The following is a 27,991-nucleotide window of genomic DNA, read 5'->3' as shown; positions in this document are numbered from 1 at the left end:
ACCTTGGGGTCATGGGGGATCAACCCCCTCTACCACTGGGCTAAGCGCCATTTGGTGATTCTGAAACACGCTCACATGATAAACTAAAATAACTAAAAAGAAAATAGGATGCGCGCGCTAGCTGACCAATAGGAACAAGCCAACTGATATATTCAAATTTGAAAATGCGCATTCAACTTCGTCTTCAACCTTGGAACCTCAGAATCAAAATCCAAAAATACGTGTTTTCAAGGGATTTAAACCTGGAATAATTGCCTATTCATAAAAATGGATCAACCTCCACATTCATTAGCCATTGATTGACTCTGAGTGTGAAGTATTTTCTAGAAAACTCAGAAGAACAACTTGACCTAAATTAAAAATTAAATGATAGATAACAGTGAATCAGAACTTAAAACATGTGGTTAATGACCAATGAGTGATTTCGAGTTGGATGGTAACTTGTTTGAGTGAAAGGGGTGAGTGAAACTACCTGATCGAAATCGGTTTCAGGTATGAACTCTGATGAGTTAGTGCAGCTCAGAGGAGGTGTTAGGAAAGTGAGTTAATGTTTGGAAAAGTTTCACTGATGTTCAAGGATGGATTCTGGGCGGTTGTTTTGTACTGAAAGGCTTTCAATCTCAAAAATAGAATCTCTGTTTTCAATGGAGGAAATTGGTTTTGAAGCAGGGTATTTATGGATTTCAAAGCTTGGTTAAGTGTTATGACACCTTCCCCTATTTATAGGGAAGGTGATGGAAGTGTTTTGAGAGAAGAAAGAAGTGGTTTGCTTCAGAAAGGTGTGAAGCTCGAAACACGCTTAAGGTTGAAACTTGTTGGACAAGTGTGGCTATGTTATGACTTTGGTTTCTCCCTCCACTCAATTTGTTTTCATTATATCATCAAAAAGGAGGGACAAAGAGGCTTGAATCAGAGTTGGGATGGCTTTTGTATTTTGCCATTTTGGGAAATTTGTTACTTTTCACATGGCATCGGGTTTGGAAATTTGAGAGGTTTTTCCATCCAATTTGACTTCCATTCTTGTCCTGAGGTGTTTTGCAAGGTGTTTGGGGTCAAATGGGATCAGAAAAAAGTGAGTTGAGGACTTGGTGGATCAAATTGCAAAATCTGATTGACTTGGTCTGGTTTGTGCATCAGGATGATTTCCAATCTTTGAACCAATGCCAAATGAAATTGGCTCGTGCATTTTGCATGAAATTTGTGCCAAATGTTCCTGCCATGTCCTTGATTAGATGCAAAAAGAACCAGGTCAAAATGAGTTGTGGTTTGGAAATGGCAATGTGGTAAAGTGGTGGTCTTGGTCATGTTTTAGGGCATAGTAGGCATGTTTGACCAGCTTGGCCAATGCAAATAGTGAGGTCTTTGTTCATGGGTGAATCAAATGCCTTGAAATTTCAAAAACCATGACCAAACCAAGTTACTTGTAACATGAATTGAATGAGTGTTTGAATGGTGAATTTTGGTTATAATTGACATGAATTGATGTTAAATGAGTGGTGGTATGATAGGGTGATCAAAATGAAGCAAGACCAATGATCAAAGGATGCCCAAATTAGGATTTCTTGAACTATAAGTTTCATCAAGGATCATGGTCAGACAAATTAGGGTTTGATGTTGCAAGGGATATATTGAGATGTTTCAAAGGTTTTAGGGCATGAACAAACTTTGGATTTTAGGGGTCCGGAATGACATGGTTAAGATTCATGATAATCATGACTTGTACAAGTCAATGAAGGTCAAGAGCTAGGGTTGAGGTCCTTGGATGACCAGATGAATCTTGATGTGTCTTCGATGAGGACTCACCATCCAATTAGGGTTTTGGAGAGTGAGTGAGATGTCTTGAATGATCCTTCAAGCTTGTTGGATGCTTGAGGATAAAGATTAGGATTAAGGTGACCTGGGCACACCCTAACATGATCAGGGGATCTTGAGGCTTCACAGATGAACCTCATGCCTTTGACTTGTGGATTATTGGATAATTAAGATAAATGCACATTAGATTACATGTATGGGATGTATGCTCATGAATTAGGGTCATATATGGTGATATGGAGGTAGGGTACAAGATAATGTTACTTCCAACCTTATCCACCATTTTAATCTTCTCTGCTTCTTTTAGGCGTGCAGGCATTGATGCCTCACCCTTTAATGCTTCAACGCACTTCTCTTGGTCAAAATTCTTTGCTAAGATAGAAAATCAAAATTTAACCCCCTCATAGAAAAAGTGTATTGAGGCTTGTAACCACATTGAACCAACTATCACAAACTTCTTGCGCAAGTTTACTTTCTCTCAATCGTTTGAGAGGTCTTGTTCCTGGAACCTCTCTTAACTCTTTCAAAACACAAAAAATTGTATTCAAATTTTTTGGAGGAGCAATGTTTTAAGAAACTTCTATAATTTTCGAGTGAACAGAGGATCTTGTTTGCTTCGAAAAAATATCAAGACTTCGAACTGAAGGCTTTCAATTTTACATATAACAACCCTATACTCTTAAAGGGTATTGGCTAGTAATTACCTATACCCCACATATATCAAATTTGTTAAAAAAATGCTTTTATGTTAAAAATTTGTTATTATTTTAATATTTATGTATAATATTTTCTTATTTAAATATCACAAATGAGTTTTGCTCCTTAACATATTAGTATTACATTGCACTTTCACTTTCACAAGAATTTTTTTTATCAAATAATAATCATAAATTATGAAGATGGTTAAGAGTTTCATATCAGATAATATACCCTCTAAATATATCTTTATAAATGGGAGATAATCTTCACCCTACAAACAAGTTTTGCAAAATTGAGTTAGGTCGAATCATATATTCGAAGATTTTTAATACAAATTAGTATTTTTTTCAAGTTAATAATATTTTTATTTTAGTAACATGGTTATTTTGGTTTATTTTATTCATTTATTAACGATTACAAATATTCTCGCCGTAGATACCATTACATCTTCTTTATTATTCAATAGTTAACTATTTTATGCTGAAAAGTTTTTTTTGTATGACAATTTTTGTTTTGTTTATATTAGTGTTTTATTTATAAAGAAAATAGTAACATTAGTTTTAACTAAAAAATCGTAACAAGACATTATTGTTTAAACCCAATTTTTTTCTAAATAATTTAATTTTTTTAATTAATAAATCATTTTTAATTGTAAAGTTGATTTGAATCTTTTTTTTTTGACCTTGTAATATTCTTCATTTTTGACCTTGTAAAGTTGGTGGAGTTGTTAAAGAAATGCCTTGTAAGCATTGGTTTCATGGGAATTCTATTGACAAGTATTAAGGATTCATGGATCTTGTCCTGTTTGTAGGTATCAGATGCCTATTCATGAGGAACAAGAAAAATAAGTTTGGTAGTGATTCAAAGGATTCTTCATCTAACCCTAGAAATGATCATGACTTTGAGAATTATTCTTCATTTTTATTTTGTTAGAATATTGGTTTTCAATTTATTGAGGAATATTTATAGCCTCAAATGAACAAATTTGTACTTATATGTGAGAATAAATAATGATCTTTTGTTTACTTATTTTATAACTATTTTGAATATGACGATATGTGTAAATACTATGAATAAGAAATATGAGAGAATCACAAAGGTGTTAAAAGATTAATTATTATATACTGTCAGTGTAAAAAAATTTACACCGTCAATACATCACAATCATCCGTTTATATTACTTTACATATAATTATAATAAAAGTCAAACTTTTCTAACAAATCAACGGTTGTAATTAACTGACAGTGTAAAATATGTTTACACTATCGATACATTTCAATTAAATTCAATTAAAAATTAAAAACTAGAAGCTAATTTTGACAAATTTTAAATTTTGAATGATAAAAATTGACAATGTACACATTACTATTACACGATACCAAATACTCTCTTTTACATTAATTACATTATGCTTAATAATTAGACAAAAGTGTAAATAACATAATACACAATTTTAGAGTCTAACACAATTTTTTTAAATAATCATATTTTTTAAACTAAATTCTGAAATAACCATTTTTAAAAAAAAAATTACTGAAATAATCACATTTTAAAACAGATGCGCTAGTTGATCTGGCGCATCCATTTAATATGAAGAGGAGGCGCCACTAATGTTAGCGCATGCTTTCAAAGTATTGCATGGAGGCGCCAACAACCATGTCACATGTGGTTTATGCATTGGTGTATGCGCCATTCATCTGGTGCATACACCTTAAGATTTTTTATTTTATTTTTAATGGTTTATTTAATAATTAATTAAATAAAATATTAAAAAAAGTATTTATGTTATAATAAAAATTACATGGAATTGACCAAAAATTCAATGACCGGCCCGACCGAAACGTCCCCATGTTCCACATCCAGGTGTGTTAGTCTGTCTTCGAGGTCTCCCACGATTTTCCTGAGGTGTTTGGGGTCTTTGAGTGCTGACCTGATCCAATGGTGGCTGGTGTGAAGGTCCGGTGGAAGGTCCAGCGGTATTTGATAGATGTGTCATCATTTGTTCCCATTAGTCGGGGGGTTTTGGCCAACAACGCTTCCGTAATGTAGTTTGGTGCTCATGTTGTCGTAGTTGGGTCGATATAGTTGGGTGAATTGTGGACGGTATAGTTGCCCGAATTGGGACATTGAATCGTTTTGAAAATGAAGCAATGGTTCCTGGGGTGTACTATAGTTAAACAATGGTTGTGTTGTAGTGATGGGATGGTTGGGTGGTAATTGGTGGGGGGCTACGATGAAGTGAATCGTATGAATCATCTAGGCTATAGACTGTTGTGGTGGTTGCGTATGGTTGTTGGTGGGTAGGGTTTGATTCTTGGTTTTGAGGTTAGGTGTGTGGCATGAATGGATTGCGAGGTTGGGTGTTTGGCATGAATGGGTTGCAAAGTTGGGTGATTAGTTGTTGGGTGTATATGGTAGGGTGATGGTGTGAGGTTGGATGTTGGGTTTGGGTGGTTTGATATTGGTGTTGGACGGGGACTTGTTGTTAGGCGTATGATGACGAAGCTAGTTGGCGTGGATCAATCGAATACAATGGCTCAGACACAAATTGTTACGTTGTAACCGATCTAAACCATGCCATACATTGTTGAATTGGTCTAGCACCATGTATGACTGGTTCGTTTAAGATGTGTTATTGTCGATTCCTCCAATGACGACATATCTCTTTTGCGAAGTCTCTCTAGTCGAAATAATCTCATTTGGAATCGAGTCTTTTTTTATGTCAATCTCCCAAACACGTCGGAGGTTCTGGAATTTGTTGTTGCATGCCGAATTGCAGTTTTACCCGGTCCCTCTGGTGCATGTCCATAGTAGTGAACCAGATAATTGGTGTCTTTACTGTCCAAACTGCAGCATCATCATGGTTAACCTGATGATCAAGACCCAGATATGGCCTCCAGATAAACTGTACAATAATATGACATGATTAGATGATAAATAATTTGACAAGTATTTTTAAATTAAAATAGAGTTGTGTAGGAGTATTACATCGTTTGGTCCAATGTGATCCAATAGATTGCGATAGACTACTATAACGTGTTTCAGACACCTATTGTTGTTCATCCCTCTAACTGACCACCTTGATCAAAAATAATTGAAAAATATTATTTACAGTTAATTGTAATATAAATTCTAATTAATTATATGGTAAAGATTTAAACTTACTTTGTTGCAAACGGGAATATGAATGGTTTTTCGTTTACCTGGGCGAGTGACGACATTCTTGACCAACCCCATGCTTGTAGCAAATACGCGCATGAATAAAACGTACAAGTATTTTTTTTGGCATTTTTACACATCGTATTATATAAATGGGCCAAAATAGCTGAACCCGAACTATATGTGATTACCTTATTTATCTTGCATAACAACAGTAAATACATAATATTTACCGTATTACCAGTACTTTCGGGAAATAAAAAATTACCACATAAATTATTACAGGAAAATAAGAAGCGAATTGGATGGACCATGACTGAGATTGCTGATATTAGATCGTCCATTTGTATGTATAAAATCTTACTTGAAGATGGAGAAAAAGTAGTGAGGAAGCCCCAACGGCGACCTAACCCCTTGATTTGGGATGTTATAAAAAAAACAAGATCTATGTTGCACCAAAGTACAAAGAGAATATCATTTTCACTTGCCCATTCAACACCTTTACCTATAGAAGAATGTTCTTTGATCCTGGAATAAAAATTGAAAACACTGATAAAATCATCAAATTCAATGGACACTGCCTCAAGCTATTCCATGAGAGACCCACATTGGAAGAGGAACCTGTAGAAGAGATCTCATTGAGAAAGGCTATTTATTCAGTCATTTATCCGCCTTGACTCCTCGGGTGTGTTCTTTCCTCTCTCTCCTCTCTGTTATTTTATGCTTGTTTCTTTCAATGAGGAAAATGTGTGTTTTAAGTATGGGGGAGGGAGGTATTTTGATTTTCTTGTTTTATTTTCTTCATTTAATTTCTTTGTTTTGTTTTCCTAAAATAAATTATGCATGCTTTTTCGTTGGTTTTTAGGGTGGTAAGCGTAAGTAATTTCTCCATTCTCTTGACTAAAGATTCATGATGTGATGTGCGTGATTTGATGTGCATTCTTAGTATATAAGTAAGACTAAATTTTAAATTGTACATCATTTGTGGTAGATTATTAACCTTTGTGAGATTTTGAGCCTAATAATGGATAACATTAAAAACAATCCATCTCTTTATTTCTTGTGTGAATTCACTTATGTCTGTTAGTCTCTAGAACTTGATCTGACTTTGTTTGAAACTATTTTATTACTTGTGCACACTGATATGATAAAGGCAAGTTGTTTGTGTTTTATTTTTTTAGCCAGTTATCCAATTTATCCCATTTAGCCTATTTATCCCATTTTTTGTTTATATAACCCATTACAAGCTTAAAAGTGAAAAACAATGTTATCACCCTATTCAAAGGGTTAAAAAAGTCTTGTTTGTAGTTTGTGTGGGGTTGAATAATTATAGTTGTGGTATTTCATTCAAAAGTTGGTAGAAAATAGAAAATTTGAAAAAATTGAAAAAGAAGTAAAAAAAAGGGGAAAAATGATGACAATACATATTCCTTCCGGAGAAAAAAGAATAAAAAAAGAGAAAAAAGAAGAAAAATAGCTGAAAGATTATTGTTTGAAAGTGAATAAAGGTTTATTGAGTTCAACTCCCACAGTTTCTTTCAATTTTCTTTTGACCCTTTGAATTTTAGCCTAGTACCCCTTATAATCTATCTCACCTTTACCTTGGTCAAGTTACAACTCGAATAAATCTCCTTTTGATCTTTGTGTGTAAACAGACAACCTAAACAATTGAGAGTTGAGAGGATTTTATCATGCGAGGATCATGCTTCTTATGATATGCTTATTAGTGAACTGCCATCTTATCCGTTTTGACTTTCACATAAAATTGCTCACTAACACCATATTTCTTGAAGCTTAGAATTGAGATTTTACTTGCACCCTTGTGTAATTGGAATTTTACTTACAACCTTGTGATTTTGAAGGTCTTTGAATTTTCATGCTCTATTTTGTTCTTATTTTTCTGCTTTGAATTTTAACTTTAGAATTTTACTCGGAGTGCAAAAGTCTAAATATGGGGGAATTTGATCAGTGTATTTTAACACATTATCTCTTACTTTGTGCTAAGACTTTTATATGACTTCTCACTTTATTTTAATTGTTTTAATAGGTTTTTGAAAGTTAAGTTAAGTTCTGCTTATTTTCTGAATAAGTTCTAATTTTCTGAATAAACAATTATTTACACATTTTCGTTGTGTAGGTTATAACTTGAGCTACGGGAATCAGATTTTTGTTTTCTAATTTGCATTGAAAACCCGCGTGGATAACCTACAAGTTTTAAGTTGAAGTCAAAAGCTGATTCAGAGTGAAGAAGGTTCGAATAATTAGTTTTAACTCTAGACTTTAAAAAATACTTAGTTTTTGGGTCAGTTTTGTATTTTTTTCGAGCCAGTTGTTGTTAGGCCCGAAATCCCTTGCTCTATTTAAACAAATGAGTAGTTTTAGGATTCATAATTCATCATTCATGAAATAAGAAATAGGGTTTACGAATTCTATGGAGACCTAACTACCAAAGAGCTGATTTGTTGTATTCGGATTCCACTTTGAGGTTTTTATAATTTCAGTTTAATTTTGATTTCTTTTCAATTCCTCCTATAAAATCGTTTGCTTAATTTGATTGCTACTTATAGGATAAAGTTGATTAAATTCAATTGTTTGTATGCTCCTTAACTATAATCACGTTAGCGTAGCTTTTGCGTTATCGTGTTTGATAAAGTCATGTTTGCTTAATTCGCGACTACTTAAATGTTTGCTTAATTCAAAACTTATAAACACACATAATATAATACCTATTGCGCTTGTCGCTAGATATTGTAATCGAATATGACCGAATCCGCTAGGGAATTGGAATTTTAACCTTGACTTCTCAATCCTCTTTGATTTGGACATCATTCTACCCTCACTTACTCTTCTCGAGACACTTAATTCCTCACGATATCAATAATCTTCAAATCTTTCACCTCTGAAAATGCTTAGGATCTCACAGTGGTCTGGACTTCATCCAAAGTAATAGTACATTTCTTACCATAAAGGATGACATCCTTTAAGTGCTTAAAGGATTTGGGTAATGACCTCAACAAAGTAGAGTCTTATCCTCATCTTAAATCTTCACCTCAATAGTCTCCAGATCATCAATTATCTTGTGAAACTATGTCCATTGTTTCACAAAGGATTTGTGCTTTACCATACATAATGAGTAGAGTTATTGTTTCAACACAACTTGTGAGTCAAAGACTTGCTCATATACAATGATTCAAGTTATGCCCACATTGAAACATCGGTCTTCTCCTTGGAAACATCCCCTATAAATTTATCCCCAGGGCATAAGATAATGTTACCTCCAACCTTATCCACCATTTTGATCTTCTCTGCTTCTTTTAGGCGTGCAGACATTGATGTCTTACCCTTCAATGCTTGAACGCACTTCTCTTGATCAAAATTCTTTGTTAAGATAGAAAATCGGAATTTAACTCCTTCTTAGCATAAGTGTTTTGAGGCTTGTAACCACATTGAACCAACTATCACAAACTTCTTGCACAAGTTTACTTTCGCTCAATCGTTAGAGAGGTATTCTTCATGTAACCTCTCTTAACTCTTTCAAAACACAAAACATCGTATTCAAAAAAAATTTAGGAGCAATGTTTTGAGAAACTTCTATAGTTTTCGAGTGAATAGATGATCTTGTTTGCTTCGAAAAAATCTTAAGACTTCGACATAATGTCTAAAAAAATGCTTTTATGTTAAAAAGTTGTTATAATTTTATTATTTATGTATAATTTTTTCTTATTTTAATATCACAAATGAGTATTGCACTTCAATATATTAGTATTACATTACACTTTCACTTTGACAACAATTTTTTATCAAATAAATAATCACAAATTGTGAAGATTGTTAAGAGTCTCGTATAAGATAATATATTGTCTAAACATATCTTTATAAGTGGGTGCAATTCTCGCCCTATATACAAATTTTACACAATTGAATTAGACCAATCGAACACTTTTAACACAAATTATAAATTAAATTAGTATTTTTTTTTCTATTTATTATTCAATAGTTGACTATTTTATGCTGAAAAGTTTTTTTTGTATGACAATTTTTGTTTTGTTTATATTAGTGTTTTATTTATAAAGAAAATAGTAACATTAGTTTTAACTAAAAAATCGTAACAAAACATTATTGTTTAAACCCAATTTTTTTTCTAAAGAATTTAATTTTTTTTAATTAATAAATTATTTTAAATTGTAAAGTTGATTTGAATCTTTTTTTTTTTTTGAGCTTGTAATAGATTGATTTGAATATTTCAACTAAATAATGATTTGATTTGATTGATTTTTTAAGATATGTTTTAATAGGAAAGCCGTTAACATCTAAGTCTAAAAGTTTTGCTATAAATAAGAGGTGAAGAATTTATTGAAGTTATTTGAATTGAAGTTATGGCATCTGAAGCTGAAGTTTTCGAACATTTTTCTGTATACGACATAATAACAAGAGTTAGAGACATGGCATCTGAAGCTGAAGCTTCTGAACTTTCCTGTTTGTTTGAAAGAATGATAAGAACTAATGACATGTCTTTGTTCTTTCCATTCATGCTTCGTCTTTATGCTTTGTCAACTCGAAGAAACAGCGACGACCCAGATCAAGAATCATCCAGTAACGAAGATTCCAACCGTCAAAGAATCATCTTGGTGAGCCCTTCTACACAACGTATTATTCTAATCAACGATGTTTCAAGTCTTGAAGCTTTGTTTCAAGAACATGGAAGCACTAGAGAGAATGGTCAACATCCAGCTTCAACAAAGTCAATAGAAACAATGAAAAAAGTTGAAATTGTTGAAGGTGAAGAACATAGAGAGTGTGTTGTTTGTTTGGAAGAATTTGAGGTTGGTGAAGTTGTTAAAGAAATGCCTTGTAAGCATTGGTTTCATGGGAATTGTATTGACAAGTGGTTAAGGATTCATGGATCTTGTCCTGTTTGTAGGTATCAGATGCCTATTCATGAGGAACAAGAAAAATAAGTTTGGTAGTGATTCAAATGATTCTTCATCTAACCCTAGAAATAATCATGACTTTTAGAATTATTCTTTATTTTTATTTATTTTGATAGAATATTGGTTTTCAATTTATTGAGGAATATTTATAGCCTCAAATGAACAAACTTGTACTTATATGTGAGAATAAATAATGATCTTTTGTTTACTTATTTCATAACTATTTTGAATATGATGATATGTGTAAATACTATGAATAACAAATATGAGAGAATCATGAAGGTGTTAATCGTTGCACGGTTCAAAATTAAAAACTAGAAGTTAATTTTGACAAATTTTAAATTTTGAATGATAAAAATTGACAATGTACACATTACTATTACACGATACCAAATACTCTCTTTTACATTAATTACATTATGCTTAATAATTAGACAAAAGTGTAAATAACATAATACAAATTTTAGAGTCCAACACAATTTTTTTTATTTAAAATAATCATATTTTTTAAACTAAATTCTGAAATAACCATTTTTTAAAAAAATTTACTGAAATAATCACATTTTCAAACAGATGCGCTAGTTGATATGGTGCATCCATTTAATATGAAGAGGAGGTGCCACTAATGTTAGCGCATGCTTTCAAAGTATTGCATGGAGGCGCCAACAACCATGGCACATGTGGTTTATGCATTGGTGTATGCGCCAATTCATCTGGTGCATACACCTTAAGTTTTTTTTAATGGTTTATTTAATAATTAATTAAATAAAATATTAAAAAAAATTATTTATGTTATAATAAAAATTACATGGAATTGACCAAAAATTCAATGACCGGCCCGATCGAAACGGTCCCATGTTCCACATCCAGGTGTGTTAGTCTGTCTTCGAGGTCTCCCACGATTTTCCTAGGGTGTTTGAGGTCTTTGAGTGCTGACATGATCCAATGGTGGCTGGTGTGAAGGTCCGGTGGAAGGTCCAGCGGTATTTGATAGATGTGTCATCATTTGTTCCCATTAGTCGGGGGGTTTTGGCCAACAACGCTTCCGTAATGTAGTTTGGTGCCCATGTTGTCGTAGTTGGGTCGATATAGTTGGGTGAATTATGGATGGTATAGTTGCCCGAATTGGGACATTGAATCGTTTTGGAAATGAAGCAATGGTTCCTGGGGTGTACTATAGTTAAACAATGGTTGTGTTGTAGTGATGGGATGGTTGGGTGGTAATTGGTGAGGGGCTACGATGAAGTGAATCGTATGAATCATCTAGGCTATAGACTGTTGTGGTGGTTGCGTATGGTTGTTGGTGGGTAAGGTTTGATTCTTGGTTTTGAGGTTAGGTGTGTGGCATGAATGGATTGTGAGGTTGGGTGTTTGGCATGAATGGGTTGTAAAGTTGGGTGTTTAGTTGTTCGGTGTATATGGTTGGGTGATGGTGTGAGGTTGGTTGTTGGGTTTGGGTTGTTTGGTATTGGTGTTGGACGGGGACTTGTTGTTGGGCGTATGATGACGAAGCTAGTTGGCATGGATCAATCGAATACATTGGCTCAGACACAAATTATTACGTTGTAACCGATCTAAACCATGCCATATATTGTTGAATTGGTCTAGCACCATGTATGACTGGTTCGTTTAAGATGTGTTGTCGTTGATTCCTCCAATAACGACATATCTCTTTTGTCAATCTCCCAAACACGTCGGAGGTTCTGGAATTTGTTGTTGCATGCCGAACTGCAGTTTTACCCGGTCCCTCTGGTGCATCTCCACAGTAGTGAACCGGATAATTGGTGTCTTTACTGTCCAAACTGCAGCATCATCATGGTTAACCTGATGATCAAGACCCAAATATGGCCTCCAGATAAACTGTACAATAATATGACATGATTAGATGATAAATAATTTGATAAGTATTTTTAAATTAAAATAGAGTTGTGTAGGAGTATTACATCGTCTGGTCCAATGTGATCCAATAGATTGCGATAGACTACTATAACGTGTTTCAGACACCTATTGTTGCTCATCCCTCTAACTAACCACCTTGATCAAAAACAATTGAAAAATATTATTTACAGTTAATTGTAATATAAATTCTAATTAATTATATGGTAAAGATTTAAACTTACTTTGTTGCAAACGGGAATATGAATGGCTTCTCGTTTATCGGGGCGAGTGACGACATTCTTGACCAACCACATGCTTGTAGCAAATACGCGCATGAATAAAAAGTACAAGTATTTTTTTTTTGGCATTTTTACACATCGCACTATATAAATGGGCCAAAATAGCTGAACCTGAACTATATGTGATTACCTTATTTATGTTGCGTAACAACAGTAAATACATAATATTTACCGTATTACCAGTACTTTCGGGAAATAAAAAATTGTCAAATAAAATCATAATATAACACCGAGCTTTAATTATTTTTTCGTACTCGGTAGATTCTTCAGTCAATGTTATACTCGCATAATATTGTTTGAGATATCTTAAATTAATATCTTGCCCCCTAGCTTGACCGAATGTCTCTCCCGCCGCTTGGTCGTCACACAAAGGGGCACCCAATAATTCATTACAGACAGAGTTATCCTAGTTAACTCTACCATTCACGGCCTTACCATCGATACGTAGACCCAACAACATGTAGATGTCCTCAAGTGTGACGGTACACTCACCAAAAGGAAGGGGAAATGTGTGGGTCTTAGGTCTCCATCTCTCCAACAAAGCAATAATAAATTTGTAGTCAACCGAGTAAGAGACTATGTTGAGGAAATTTCCAAAACCACATCCTCTAATATATGGTTCTATCAAAGGATCGTGGGGTACATATTCATGTACACGACATTGAAATCGTTTTGGGTCCTAATAAAACATAATTAAGAAATAAAATAAGAAGAAGTAATATACAATAAAAAAATAAATAAGAAATAAATACATAATAAATACGAAATAAGTAAAAAGAAGTAATAACATACAAATGTCGAGATATTTTCGATTTTTTCTCGGTGTTCATCACCCATAGTCAATAGAGACATACTGTTGCAGAGGTTGAGTATGGTAAAGATGAAGTGTTGTTGAGGTTGACTGTTAGTGTTGTAGATGATGAGATATTGTGAGTTGATGCCCTATTTATAAATGAGTAAGTGTTGAATAGGTTGAATAGGTACGCAATATGTGAAGCATTGGATTGGGTGCATGCATGTGACAAGAGTGTAGGCGCCTAAGGCTATGGCGCGTGCTTGCTTTATGACATGCATGGTCACATGCGCCAAGGCCAGTGGCGCATGCATGTCTTTTTTTGCATGCAAGGAAGAGGCGACAAAGGCTTGGGCATATACATTGCTTTATGCGCCATTGGAATGGGCGCCTTCCTTGGATTATTAGGGCACAAATTCCTTGTGAGATTGCTTGTGTGTCGGTGCATGCTTTGTGTGTAGAGATTCCTACCAGGCGCAAGCATTGTATTATCTTGTCTCTACATAGATTCTTTGCATTGCATTGTCTTGTTTTTGCAGATGAATTGCGTGATCAATGCATACACCGTTTACCCTATTTAATTGCATGTGAATAACATATCAATCCATTCACCATTAGTAGAAACACTAAAGTTACATTTAGAAAAAATGTCTTCCTCACCACATTACATGATCAGTGCCCATATCGAAGGTGAAATATTTGAGCATCAACTATTCGGTTTTTGTTTTCGCAACACAGAAGTTACTCGGTTTACAATAAATCGAAGATCAAATTTTTCACATCTGAAACAAAGATAGAAAAGAAATTACAGTGTAGTCTTGTGGGCCAAATCATCTATAAAAATACGGTGTGGTTTGCATACAACCAGGTAAGTTTTATCAGAAGAAGATTTGAGATGAGGATGATGTTCATCATATGTTTGTCAGTAACGAACAATCTGGGTACAATGATATAGAGTTGTAAATATTACCACAACAACAACAACAAGTGTCTCAGTTCATTGATCAGTCACAAGTGTTTTATGAAATTGATGACGATGAACAAGCTGAGGTCAATGTTGTAGATGAGGAAGAAGAAGAAGCCGAGATTTTGGTTGATTCAATGGTGAACGATGATGAAGAAGAGGAGCCATTACCAGTTAGTCATGTATACTGTCCACCTCATCACATGACAAGCTTGAATTTGGGTTCCGATGAACCTTCATCAAATATATTTTACAATCCTTATGTGCAAATACAAGGATATTTGAAAGAAGGAGACACATTTCGCACAAAAGAAGATTGTGTAAAAGTTATTAAAAAGTTTCACATGGAACTATCAGCCGATTACATAGTTGATAGTGAAGGAGAATTGCCATCCAAGGCGCAGCGGAATTTAAAAATTTCTCCATTTAGTGATCCTTACGAATGGGCATGATCAGTGATAGAATCGTTACCTCTTGTGGCGATTCAAACCTTTGGTGCAGATCTCTGATAATGATCAAAATCTTTGATACAGATCCACGGAGTGATCACGAATGTTGAACGATGACAACGTCTCTACTCAGTCCACACAAACGGGTTCCTTCAATCTCACTGTTAGCTGGTACGAATGAAGACTTTGAGTGAGAGAAAGAGAGATACGAAATTCCAACTCTTCAGTTGTGTTGTATTCCCATACAATGCTTCTGCACAAGAGTTCTATTTATAGAACCACTTGTGTGGGCTTCAAGCCAAAAAGCCCACTTAAGTGTATTTTGGCCCATATCTCATAATATGCCAAAATCACTTAAGTATTTGGTACATTACCATACTTCGTATTCTACTTAAGTGCACCGTACCTTACGGTGTTCCTTAATTACTCTATTTCTCATCAATCCGTCCTTTGTGTGTGACCCTGTAGGTTTTCGCGACGTTGGCAATTATATTAAATCACGCATTTAACATAATTAACAGTGAGCGGTATCTAGCAACACATCACTGCTACACAAGACACGAAAATGTCATGTGATCTGACAAAACCTCCTGTGATAATAATTATGTGTATAATTACCCCTTTGCCCTTATGTCTATATTGAACACAAGGTATAGACCGTGGCATCCTTGTCCAGTTCAATATTGGGCCCATAGACATTTATCCTGTTACGAAGGATGGGCAAATTCCATCTAGGACACTCATGTCCCTCAACATGCTTCGTGGAGTACCCATCAACTGTCTTTATGGTTATCCAGTTATGGGCAACGTTGGATCAACAATAAAGCACTCGACTCTACATCTAGGATCCATAGTGGTTTCAGGTCGAAGAGTGGTATACACCATTATCACCATGAGAATAACTTATGACACTTTGCATAACTTTCTATATAGTATTCTCATAGCGGGTTAATCCGGTATAAATATTACTCTTAATATTCATACCTATGTTTAAGACTTGATAACTCTTTATCCATGATCTATGAGATGTGATCATCAGTCTACAAACATAATAGTCTTAATGCTTTAATGTTATCCCACTTCACAATAAAGCTCGACTACGAATACTTTAAGAATAGTGTCCTTATGTTTAATATGGTCTCATGATCAAGTCACACTTGATGCATTAAACGGACTAGCTATTCTATGGACTTTATTAAACAACCCTAATAAAGAAAAAGCCTTTTATTATTAATAAATAATTCGATACAAGTACCAAAAGTATTGGCCTCTAGGGCTTACACCAACAATCTCCCACTAGCACTAGAGCCAATCAGGCATACCCCTTATGCCCTTTGATCTAGTATGGCCATCATGCTTCTGCTGCGCAAGAGGCTTTGTCAGTGGGTCAGCAATATTGTCAAGTGTAGGTACTTTACATATTTTCACATCTCCTCTATCTATTATCTCTCAAATGAGATGATAACGCCTAAGTATGTGTTTGGATCGTTGGTGAGATCTAGGCTCCTTAGCTTGTGCGATAACACCATTGTTATCACAATAGAGAGCAATGAGATCCACAATGCTAGGGACTATGCCAAGTTCACTAATAAACTTTTTGATCCAAACAGCTTCCTTTGCTGCACTTGAGGCAACAATATACTCGACCTCGGTTGTAGAATCAGCAACTATATCTTGCTTTGAACTTTTCCAGTTCACAGCGCCACCGTTCAAGCAGAACACATAACCAGATTGCGATCTAAAGTCATCCTTATCTGTCTGGAAGCTAGCATCGGTGTAACCAATTACAGCCAACTCTTCCTGACCTCCATATATCAAGAAAGAGTCCTTAGTCCTTCTCAAGTACTTAAGGACATTCTTGACAGCTACCCAATGGGCATCACCAGGATCAGATTGGTACCTACTCGTTGCACTTAAAGCATACGAGACATCTGGTCGAGTACATAACATGGCATACATGATAGATCCTATTGCAGATGCATATGGAATCTTATTCATGCGATCCCTTTCTTCCTTAGTTGAAGGGGATTGTGTTTTTGACGGATACATGCCATGTTGCATAGGTATGAATCCTTTCTTGGAATCATGCATATTAAAGCGTCTCAGCACTTTGTCTATATACGTACTCTGACTTAGGCCAAGCAGTTTTTGTTATCTATCTCTATAGATTCTGATTCCTAATATATAGGTTGCTTCACCTAGGTCCTTCATAGAAAAGCATTTCCCCAACCAAGACTTTACTTGTTGCAGGGTAGGGACATCGTTTCCAATGAGTAATATGTCATCTACATATAACACCAGGAACACGATCATGCTCCCACTAACCTTCTTGTAGACACAAGGCTCATCTTCGTTCTTGATGAATCCATATTGTTTTACCGTTTCATCAAAACAAAGATTCCAGCTTCTGGAAGCTTGCTTCAATCCATAGATTGATCTTTGTAGCTTACATATCTTTTGGGCTTCTTCTGGTATGTCAAATCCTTCAGGATGTGTCATGTACACATCCTTAAGAAGATTCCCATTAAGGAAAGCAGTTTTGACATCCATCTGCCATATTTCATAATCATGATATGCAGCGATAACAAGTAAAATCCGAACAGATTTAAGCATTGCAACTGGTGAAAAGGTTTCATCATAGTCAACCCCATGAATTTGTTTATATCCTTTTGCAACCAGTCTTGCCTTATAGGTATGTACTTTACCATCCATGTCAGTCTTCTTTTTGAAGACCCACTTGCATCCTATAAGATTAACTCCTACAGGAGGCTCTACCAAGGTCCAAACTTGGTTTGTGTACATGGAATCCATTTCAGATTTCATGGCTTCTAGCCATTTCTCAGACTCGGGACCAGTTATGGCCTCTTGGTAGGTCACAGACTCATCTTGATCCATGAGTAATACATCACCTTGATCTGTTATGAGATATCCATATCTCTCAGGTAGGTGACGTATCCTGCTTGACCTACACTGGTCTTGTTCTACTTGAGCAGGTTGCTCTTCCACAACCACTTGTGTTTCCTGCTCTAATTCCTCCATAGGTGTATCGATGCTTTGTGATTCTTGAATTTCTTCAAGCTCTACTTTCCTCCCACTGGTTCCTTTGGAAATAAAATCCTTTTCTAGGAAAACTCCAGTTCGAGCGACAAACACTTTGCCCTCATAAGGATTGTAGAAGTAATACCCTCTTGTTTCTTTAGGATACCCCACAAATAAGCATTTGTCAGATTTGGGCTCAAGCTTAGTTGAAATTTGTCGTTTCACATAAACTTCGCAACCCCAAATCTTCATGTAAGACATATGTGGTTTCTCACCACTCCATATCTCATATGATGTCTTCTCAACCTTTTTGGATGGAACACGGTTAAGTGTGTAAGTTGCTGTCAACAGCGCATGTCCCCAAAAGGAGTTTGGAAGATCGGCGTGACTCATCATGGATCGCACCATGTCTAACAGGGTTCGATTTCTTCTCTCAGATACACCATTCCATTGGGGTGTTCCAGGAGGAGTAAGTTGGGATAGGATCCCACACTCTTTCAGATGGTCATCAAACTCTAGGCTTAAATACTCACCACCTCGATCTGATCGAAGAGTTTTAATATTCTTACCTAGTTGGTTTTGTACTTCATTCTTGAATTCCTTGAACTTTTCAAAGGACTCTGATTTGTGTTTCATTAAATACACATAACCATATCTACTGAAATCATCAGTAAATGTGATGAAGTATTGAAAACCTCCTTTGGCTGGTATGTTCAGTGGTCCACATACATCAGTATGTATGAGGGCCAAAAGATCATTAGCTCTTTCACCTTTTCCTGTGAATGGAGACTTTGTCATATTTCCAATTAAACAAGTTCTGCATGTCTCATATGATTCATAATCAAAAGAGTCCAAGAGTCCATCTTTATGGAGTTTGGAAATGCGTTTCTCATTTATGTGGCCTAATCGACAATGCCAAAGGTAAGTTGGATTTAACTCATTAGGTTTAATCCTTTTAGTATTAATGTTATAAATAGGCATTTCAAGATCAAGAACATATAGTCCATTGTTCATTTGTGCAGTAACATAGAATATATCATTCAGATAAATTGAGCAACAGTTGCTCTTTATTATAAATGAAAAACCAAACTTGTCCAAACAAGAAACGGAAATAATATTCCTGCTAATTGCTGGTACATAATAACAGTTCTCTAACTGAATTATTAAACCACTAGGTAAAGTCAATTCATAAGTTCATACGGCTAAGGCAGCAACCTTTGCTCCATTGCCAACTCGTAGGTCGACTTCACCTTTTGCCAAATCTCTACTCCTTTTTAGTCCATGCACATTTGTACAAATGTGAGAACCGCATCCAGTATCTAATACCCATGATGCAGAAGTAGATAAATTAATTTCAATAACAAAAAAACCTGAAGTTGGAGTCTCTACTCCATTCTTCCTATCTTCCAGGTACTTTGGGCAGTTCCTCTTCCAGTGTGCGGTCTTACCGCAATGGAAGCAGGTGCCTTCTTTTTCTATGCTTCCACTAGGCTTCAAAGCAGCAATAGTGGGTTTGGGTTTGGCAACTTCCTTGCCTTTCCCTTTATCATGTTTGAGGACAACCCTCAGGTTTCGGTACCAATCAAGAAAATTTATCCCAGACAATTTTTCCTTGTCAAGGATTGATCGCAAGATGTTGTTAGAGGTGTTTGTTGTCATGGTAATCTACACAAGGATTAATGAAAATATAAGTATCATTGACATATTTAATTAGGCCTTTAATTAAACATGCTCCCACTATTTTACTCAAAACAAATGACCCTCATCATCTGATTCGGAAAATCCCGTTGGAAGATTATCTAGTGGGTCGAGATCCATATTTCACTTCGTTCTAAGTCCGCGTAGGCGGATTACACAAAACTAGGTTATTTAGGTAGGAACTCCTTCCAATTGTATCTCATACAACTCTCGAAAATTTCAGTTGGGTGAATAACTCCTTATTTCAATCCATCATATGGATCATTCCCAACTCTTGCTTCTAAACATATATAATCTTATTATAATTTGTTTAGTTAAGTTTGACCCATTATTTTAACAGTTGGATATTACAATTATCCCATCGCACCTTACTAATATAGAACATGCACCTCGCGTAGGCGAAACCTACATTATTCGATACTAGTCTTGATGAGTGTTAAAACTTGGAAAGCATAAACTTAATATTTAATTTGAGGGAATTGGAATTTTTCTGATCTCACCGGCTTATTTATCATATAAATCGCCTCTCACATGCATCAACATAGATTCACATGCATAAACATACAAACATATATAATGAAACAGTTATGGCCCCTAGCGCAATTGTTCTCCCAAGCCAATGAGAGAACCTAAGCTAACCTAACAACGATCTAAGCTTCTCTAAGCAAGATCTTCAAGGTTGTCCTCCTTTGGCACTGACTTCTTTGCTTTCTTCATACCATTACATTACATAAAAGAAACTCGTTTTACATACGAGGGAGTGAGATGAGAAAAGAAGTTACATTTGGGAGATTAAGAGAGAGGCACGACACGCAGGTCGTATTTTAAAACCCAAAGCAGAATGAAGGAAAACTAAGGCCATAACCGATCACCACAAGACAATAATAAACACTTTATTATTATTATTATTAATAATTCCTTTAATTAATCAAAATCAAATTAAATCTCGACGACCGATGACACTACGCAGAGTTAGCCGGGGGTCCGCTGCCCGGTCAGCGGACGGTGGTTCCGCTGACCGTTCAGCGGACAGAGGTCAAGGGGGCAGCGCCCCTGGCCGAAATTTTTAATGAACAATTCATTTAAAATTGACGTCGCTTTTCGCATCAACACTTGATACATCAAAGCACTGAATTAGGGAATTTTGCCTTGCGTTAACCGGTTAACACTATTTGAAATCTGTTCAAAAAATTGTTTTCTGCCTTGCGTTAACCGGTTAACCAAATGCGTTAACCGGTTAACACTGTTTGAAAATCTCTTGGAAAACTGTTTTCCTTCTTGCGTTAACCGGTTAACCAAAAGCGTTAACCAGTTAACACTGTTTGAAAAACTCAAAAAATTTATTTCGTATTGCGTTAACCGGTTAACCATACGCGTTAACCAGTTAACACTGTTCCAAAAAGTGTTTAGAAAGCACAACTCTTATGCAGTCATAACCCCAATCGCATAACTCTCTGATAACATAACCCTTGTGCCGTCACTAACCCTGATGCACCAATTTCAGACCGTCAAACACATCTCGATTGTTGATTCAGTATGATTGATCAACACGTCATTGCTTCACCGTAATAATGTCGGATCAAGAAGCAAATGACCATTGATCGCTCAAAGGAAAACAACCATTGAGTGTTTGAATGAACGAAACGAGAATACTATATCATATATAATGTATTTTGCATCAGGATTACATATATTATATATATAACTTGATCGATCTCAATTTAATCTTTGATTCATTCTGTCTTTAATCATATTAATACAGAACAAAAACAGTTATCAGATTCATGGTTTCGTAAGTGGCTCTTATACCACTGAAGGAGAATTTCCATCCAAGGCGCAGTGGAATTTAAAAATTTCTCCATTTAGTGATCCTTACGAATGGGCATGATCAGTGATAGAATCGTTACCTCTTGTGGCGATTCAAACCTTTGGTGCAGATCTCTGATAATGATCAAAACCTTTGATACAGATCCACGGAGTGATCACGAATGTTGAACAATGACAACGTCTCTACTCAGTCCACACGAACGGATTCCTTCAATCTCAGTGCTAGCTGGTACGAATGAAGGCTTTGAGTGAGAGAAAGAGAGATACGAAATTCTAACTCTTCAGTTGTGTTGTATTCCCATACAATGCTTCTGCACAAGAGTTCTATTTATAGAACCACTTGTGTGGGCTTCAAGCCAAAAAACCCACTTAAGTGTATTTTGGCCCATATCTCATAATATGCCAAAATCACTTAAGTATTTGGTACATTACCATACTTCGTATTCTACTTAAGTGCACCGTACCTTACGGTGTTCCTTAATTACTCTATTTCTCATCAATCCGTCCTTTGTGTGTGACCCTGTAGGTTTTTGCGACGTTGGCAATTATATTAAATCACGCATTTAACATAATAAACAGTGAGCGGTATCTAGCAACACATCACTGCTACACAAGACACGAAAATGTTATGTGATCTGACAAAACCTCCTGTGATAATAATTATGTGTATAATTACCCCTTTGCCCTTATGTATATATTGAACACAAGGTATAGACCGTGGCATCCTTGTCCAGTTCAATATTGGGCCCATAGACATTTATCCTGTTACGAAGGATGGGCAAATTCCATCTAGGACACTCATGTCCCTCAACATGCTTCGTGGAGTACCCATCAACTGTCTTTATGGTTATCCAGTTACGGGCAACGTTGGATCAACAATAAAGCACTCGACTCTACATCTAGGATCCATAGTGGTTTCAGGTCGAAGAGTGGTATACACCATTATCACCATGAGAATAACTTATGACACTTTGCATAACTTTCTATATAGTATTCTCATAGCGGGTTAATCCGGTATAAATATTACTCTTAATATTCATACCTATGTTTAAGACTTGATAACTCTTTATCCATGATCTATGAGATGTGATCATCAGTCTACAAACATAATAGTCTTAATGCTTTAATGTTATCCCACTTCACAATAAAGCTCGACTAAGGATACTTTAAGAATAGTGTCCTTATGTTTAATGTGGTCTCATGATCAAGTCACACTTGATGCATTAAACGGACTAGCTATTCTAGGGACTTTATTAAACAACCATAATAAAGAAAAAGCCTTTTATTATTAATAAATAATTCGATACAAGTACCAAAAGTATTGTCCTCTAGGGCTTACACCAACAGATAGAACTAAGGCATTGAGGTACAAAATTTATTGTAGAAACGAGCACTGCCTTTTCAGGATGTCAGCTGATTCTTGGGAGATTGGATCCATGGGTCCAGTTCACACATGCATGCTCACGAACCCCATGGAAGACCATCGGAAACTTAGCTCTTAGTTAATTTGCGATGAAATTTTGTCTGTCAATAGTAACAATCCGTCGTTAAAGGTGAGTATAATAATCTCGTATATTGTAGGACAATACAACTAACTCCATCATATAGGAAGACTTGGATAGCTAGGACAAAGGTGGTTGAAAAAGTGTATGACAATTGGGAGGAGTCTTACAAACAACTTCCAAAATACATGTTGGCTCTTAAACAATATGCTTCATGGACTATTGTCAAGTTGGAAACGTTGTCGGCATATACACCAGACGAGACTTGTGCTATTGGAAATGGAATATTCCACGTCTCTTCTGGGCGTATCAACCATGCATCAAAGTTTTTTATTTCTGTAAACCTATTATACAAATTGATGGTACATGATTGTACGGGAAATATAAAGAAACGTTACTCATGGCAGTGGCACAAGACACTACGCCAAAAACTGGAATAGACAGCGCCCCTTAGAGGGCGCTTTATTACAAAAGCGCACTCTAAAGTGAAGAGAAAAAATAAGGAGCATACTATTGGAATAGACAGCGCACTTTAGAGGGCGCTTTTGTAACAAAGCGCACTCTAAAGTGAAGCGAAAAAATAATGAGGAAATGGAGGTACACCAATAGAGGACGCTTTATTGAAAGCGCCCTCTAAGGGTAACCTTAGAGGGCGCTTTTTAAAAAGCGCTCTCTATGTCCATGTACATTTCCAGTTTATAAGGCGCTTTTGGAAAGCCTTAGAGAGCGCTTTTAGAAGCGCCCTCTTAGGCCCCCTTTAGAGGGCGCTTTTGTAACAAAGCGCCCTCTAAAGTGAAGCCAAAAAAAATAATAATGAGGAAATGGAGGGACAACAATAGAGGGCGCTTTAGTGAAAGCGCCCTCTAAGGTTACCCTTAGAGGGCGCTTTTAAAAAAGTGCTCTCTAAGTCCATGTACATTTCCAGTTTAGAAGGCGCTTTTGGAAAGCCTTAGAGAGCGCTTTCAGAAGCGCCCTCTAAGGTCCCCTTTAGTAAACATTAAAATTATAACATATACTGCATGTCTCTTTATTTTCCCTCTTTATCTGTAACTGGGTTTTCTCTCTACTGCGATTACTCTCTACTGCGATTACTCTCGTCCTTCGTTCGTTCTCCCTCCCTCACCGTCATCGTCGTCGTCGCCTTTTTCTGCTGCTGCGTTCACGTTCACTGAGTTATCTGCGTCCACCGTCACTGTTCACTTTCTTCTCCATCGTTACCGTCACCTTGAAGGTATTTCTCTTCTCCATCGTTACCGTTCACTTTCCTAATGTGTTTGATTAGGGAATTTTCTAAACTTAGTTTTACATTTTGTGCATTATGTTGATTAATGTTATTTAGGGCAAACTGAGTTTTTTATTTCTGATTGAAAACTGATATCATTTGAAGTGTGTTTGAGCTTGTGCTTGGAAGTTTGATGATTATGGATGCAAGTTTGTTCATGTTCCAAACACCATAAGTTTGCATTGGAGTGCTGAAGACCAACTAATTGAGCCTAACGGTTCAATGTTGGCAAGTTACATTGGTTTCCTTGTTCGACAACATATTCTGATTACATGTGATAATTGGAGAAGTCCGGACTTGAAGGTAGGCAAAGAAAAAATATGGTCGGAGATACAGGTACTTACCATATATTGTTATATGTTTTTTTTGCATCAACTTTGCAGCCCTGTATTGTAGGCAGAATTTAGGACTTCTCAAAGTTGATTTCTTGTTGCTTTGTCGTTCATAAAATACACCACTAAATTCTCTGCGTTTAATTTTTAATTTTTTTTCATCAGGCTTGTGTCTCAATAGAGGATGTGTATCTACCTAAAGTTACTTTTGTAGTGGTCCAAAAGAGACATCACACCCGTCTCTTTCCTGTCAACCCCAAAGAGACCGATAGAAGTGGAAATATTATGCCAGGTTTTTTCAATATATTTATCAACGCAGCTGGTATATATTATCATTTGAATTTATCACTTTTTGCTGATTTTGTTGTTCTAAATTGTCAAAGGAACCGTGGTAGACACCAGCATTTGTCACCCTAGGGAATTTGATTTTTACCTTAACAGCCATGCAGGAATTCAGGTAATATTAGCTATGTCATTTAACTTTATGCCATTGTTTACTATTTGTTGCTCAATCGCCTTTTGACAGTTTTGTGTTATTTGCATTTGGACGTGTTCTTTTTGCAGGGGACTAGTCGACCAACGCATTATCATGTGCTGTATGATGAAAATAAATTCACTGCAGACCAGCTACAGAGTTTGACCAATAACTTGTGCTACACGTAATGATATGATTTGCTTTTTTAATCTTAATTAATGTTTTCTAAACTTGTACTGTTTTCATTTAATTTTAGAAGCCTTCTGATACTATTTTTTTCCATTCAGTTATGCGAGGTGTACTCGATCTGTCTCAATAGGTTTGTTACTCGATTCCCTTTGCTTGTTTTTGTTTTAGGCTATACAAAACTTTAGTTCAACAAATGTTATCTTGTATGCAGTTCCTCCTGCCTATTATGCACACTTGCTAGCTTTCCGCGCTAGATACTACATAAGTGAAGTTGAAAATTCTGATTCTGGTTCTGCAAGTGGAAATAGGAGTGCCACCAACTTTGTGTCGACTCTGCCATCTATCTTAGAAAACGTCAAAGAAGTAATGTTTTACTGTTGATCTTGATTTGTCGTACAAGCTTCGAGGATAGATTTGGGAGTTAGGATATTCACCATGCCTTTTTTGGATATACTACTTATGCTGCCATCTGTTTTTTTGGTTGAGCCTTATTTTGTATGGATGTGCGATAGAACTACTAGACAACTTTTGGATATACAGAACATGTTTGCCACCATGGGTGGATGGGCGTTATTTTGTTTAGTATTGGTTAGAACTACTAGACAGCTTTTGGATACAGTGGTCACTGGGTGTTGGTTGCTATGGATCTTTCGAGACTAATAGTGTATTATCTCGATTCGTTATCTCGATTCGTCACTGGGTGTTGTTGTATATTGTTGATCAAAGAATCATATATTAATGTTGTATATATGGAGGATTAATGTTGTATATAAATGGATTCATGTTGTATATATCAATGGATTAATGGTGTATAACATTGGATTAAAGGATGAAATCAATATGAATTTTACACTTTTGCAGCATGCGAACAGGTTACCAATTAAATATCCACTGTTTTTCAAACAAATTTTTTTAAAATAACTAACACTTTAGAGGGCGCTTTGTCCAGAAAGCGCCCTCTAAACACTTTACATTGACAACTTTAGAGGGCGCTTTTTCCTGAAAGCGCCCTCTAAACACTTTACATTGACAACTTTAGAGGGCGCTTTTTCTTGAAAGCGCCCTCTAAACACTTTACATTGACAACTTTAGAGGGCGCTTTTTCCAGAAGCGCCCTCTAAGGTGTCCCTTTATGGACCACTCCAGAGGGCGCTTTCTTCTGAAAGCGCACTATAATGTGGCCACTTTAGACAGCGCTTTCTCCAGGAAAACAAAGCGCTGTCTTTACCTATGCCAGCGCCACTTTATAGGGCGCTTAAAAGCGCTGTTATAGGCCAAAATAAGCGCCCTCTTTTCCCTTATTTGGCGTAGTGAGATGGAAACAACAACATTTTTCCAATCTTCTTTGCCCTTGTTGAAGGGGAGACTGCTGAGGAATGGAGTTTTTTCCTAAGAAATCTCTAATTGCATGTTGCTCCTCAACCTAACTTATGTTTGATCTCCGACCGACACCCTTCAATAGTCAGTGCATACAAAAACATTGATAATGGTTGGCAGGATCCTTTGTCGACTCATATATTCTACATTAGACATATCACTCAGAATTTTATACGGGAGATCAAATACAAAATGTTGCGGAAGAAGGTTGCCAATGCAGGTTACACATTATCAGAACCTTCTTTCAAACACTACTGCAAAGAAATAAGATTGTCAAACACATATGAAATAAGGTGGATCGATAGTATTCCATTGGAGAAGTGAGCTAGAGCATACGACAACGGTCAATGTTGGGGCCACATGACAACAAATCTTATGGAATCAATGAACTCTGTCTTCAAAGGCATCTGAAACCTACATATAACCGCTTTGGTGCAGGCAACATATTTCAGGCTAGGGGCGCTGTTTGAGACCACACGTTCCAAATGGAGTTCAGTGTTGTAATCTGGGCAGTTATTCAGTGATGCTTCAATGAAATACATTAGACACGAAGCTGCCAAAGCAAACACACACGTGGTCACGGTGTTTGACCGTAGTAAAGGTTGGTACAGTGTTGTTGGGTCCATGGATCACAATGAAGGCATGTCGATGGGATAATACAGAGTGGAACTAGATAGAGTTTGGTGTGGCTGCGGAATGTTCCAAGCCTTTCGTACGCCTTTCTCCCATGTCATTGCGGCATGTTCAAAGGTTCTAAAGGATCCATCTTACTTACTATCTTACGTTTACAAAGTCATAAGTCTATCAAATGTTTACAAAATTAGTTTTTCAGTAGTTACAAAAGAGGATTACTGGACATAATATCAAGGGGACATTGTCTGGCACAATGAAGTTATGCGAAGAAAGAAAAAGGGTCGCCCAAACAGTAGCCGTATTATAACCGAAATGGATACGGCAAAAAAATAGTTCGATTTCGTAGTCCATGGCGTCATCCAGGTCACAATCGTACTAACTGTCCTAGTGTTGGAACGAGCACAACAAGATAAATTTACAAGTACCTCTTTCGAATATATAAAAAACAAAATCTATTTCAATTGACATGTACCATCACAAACAAATACAAGACATTCAACACACAAGCAACACATAAACAATAACACAAACAACTAAAACAATTAAAATACTATAACTATAACTAAGCGATTACAACCATCAAAACAATTTTGAACATATTATTCATCATCCTGTGAACGTCTATATCAGTCTTAATATCCACCCATTCACG

At 36.1% G+C, this 27,991-nt stretch overlaps 1 protein-coding gene across 1 annotated transcript; it reads left to right on the top strand.

Moving 5' to 3' along the window:
- Positions 1-10,053: 10,053 nt before the first annotated feature.
- Positions 10,054-10,629, top strand: LOC127123256 (E3 ubiquitin-protein ligase MPSR1-like). Its single transcript, XM_051053492.1, has one exon. The coding sequence runs from the start codon at positions 10,114-10,116 to the stop codon at positions 10,627-10,629; it is 516 nt and encodes a 171-aa protein (XP_050909449.1). The 5' UTR covers positions 10,054-10,113.
- The last annotated feature ends 17,362 nt before the right edge of the window (positions 10,630-27,991 follow it).

This window comes from Lathyrus oleraceus, chromosome 2 (genome assembly GCF_024323335.1).
Source record: "Lathyrus oleraceus cultivar Zhongwan6 chromosome 2, CAAS_Psat_ZW6_1.0, whole genome shotgun sequence".
NCBI classification, from domain to species: Eukaryota; Viridiplantae; Streptophyta; class Magnoliopsida; order Fabales; family Fabaceae; genus Lathyrus; species Lathyrus oleraceus.
This window is presented reverse-complemented; position numbering and strand designations above follow the sequence as displayed.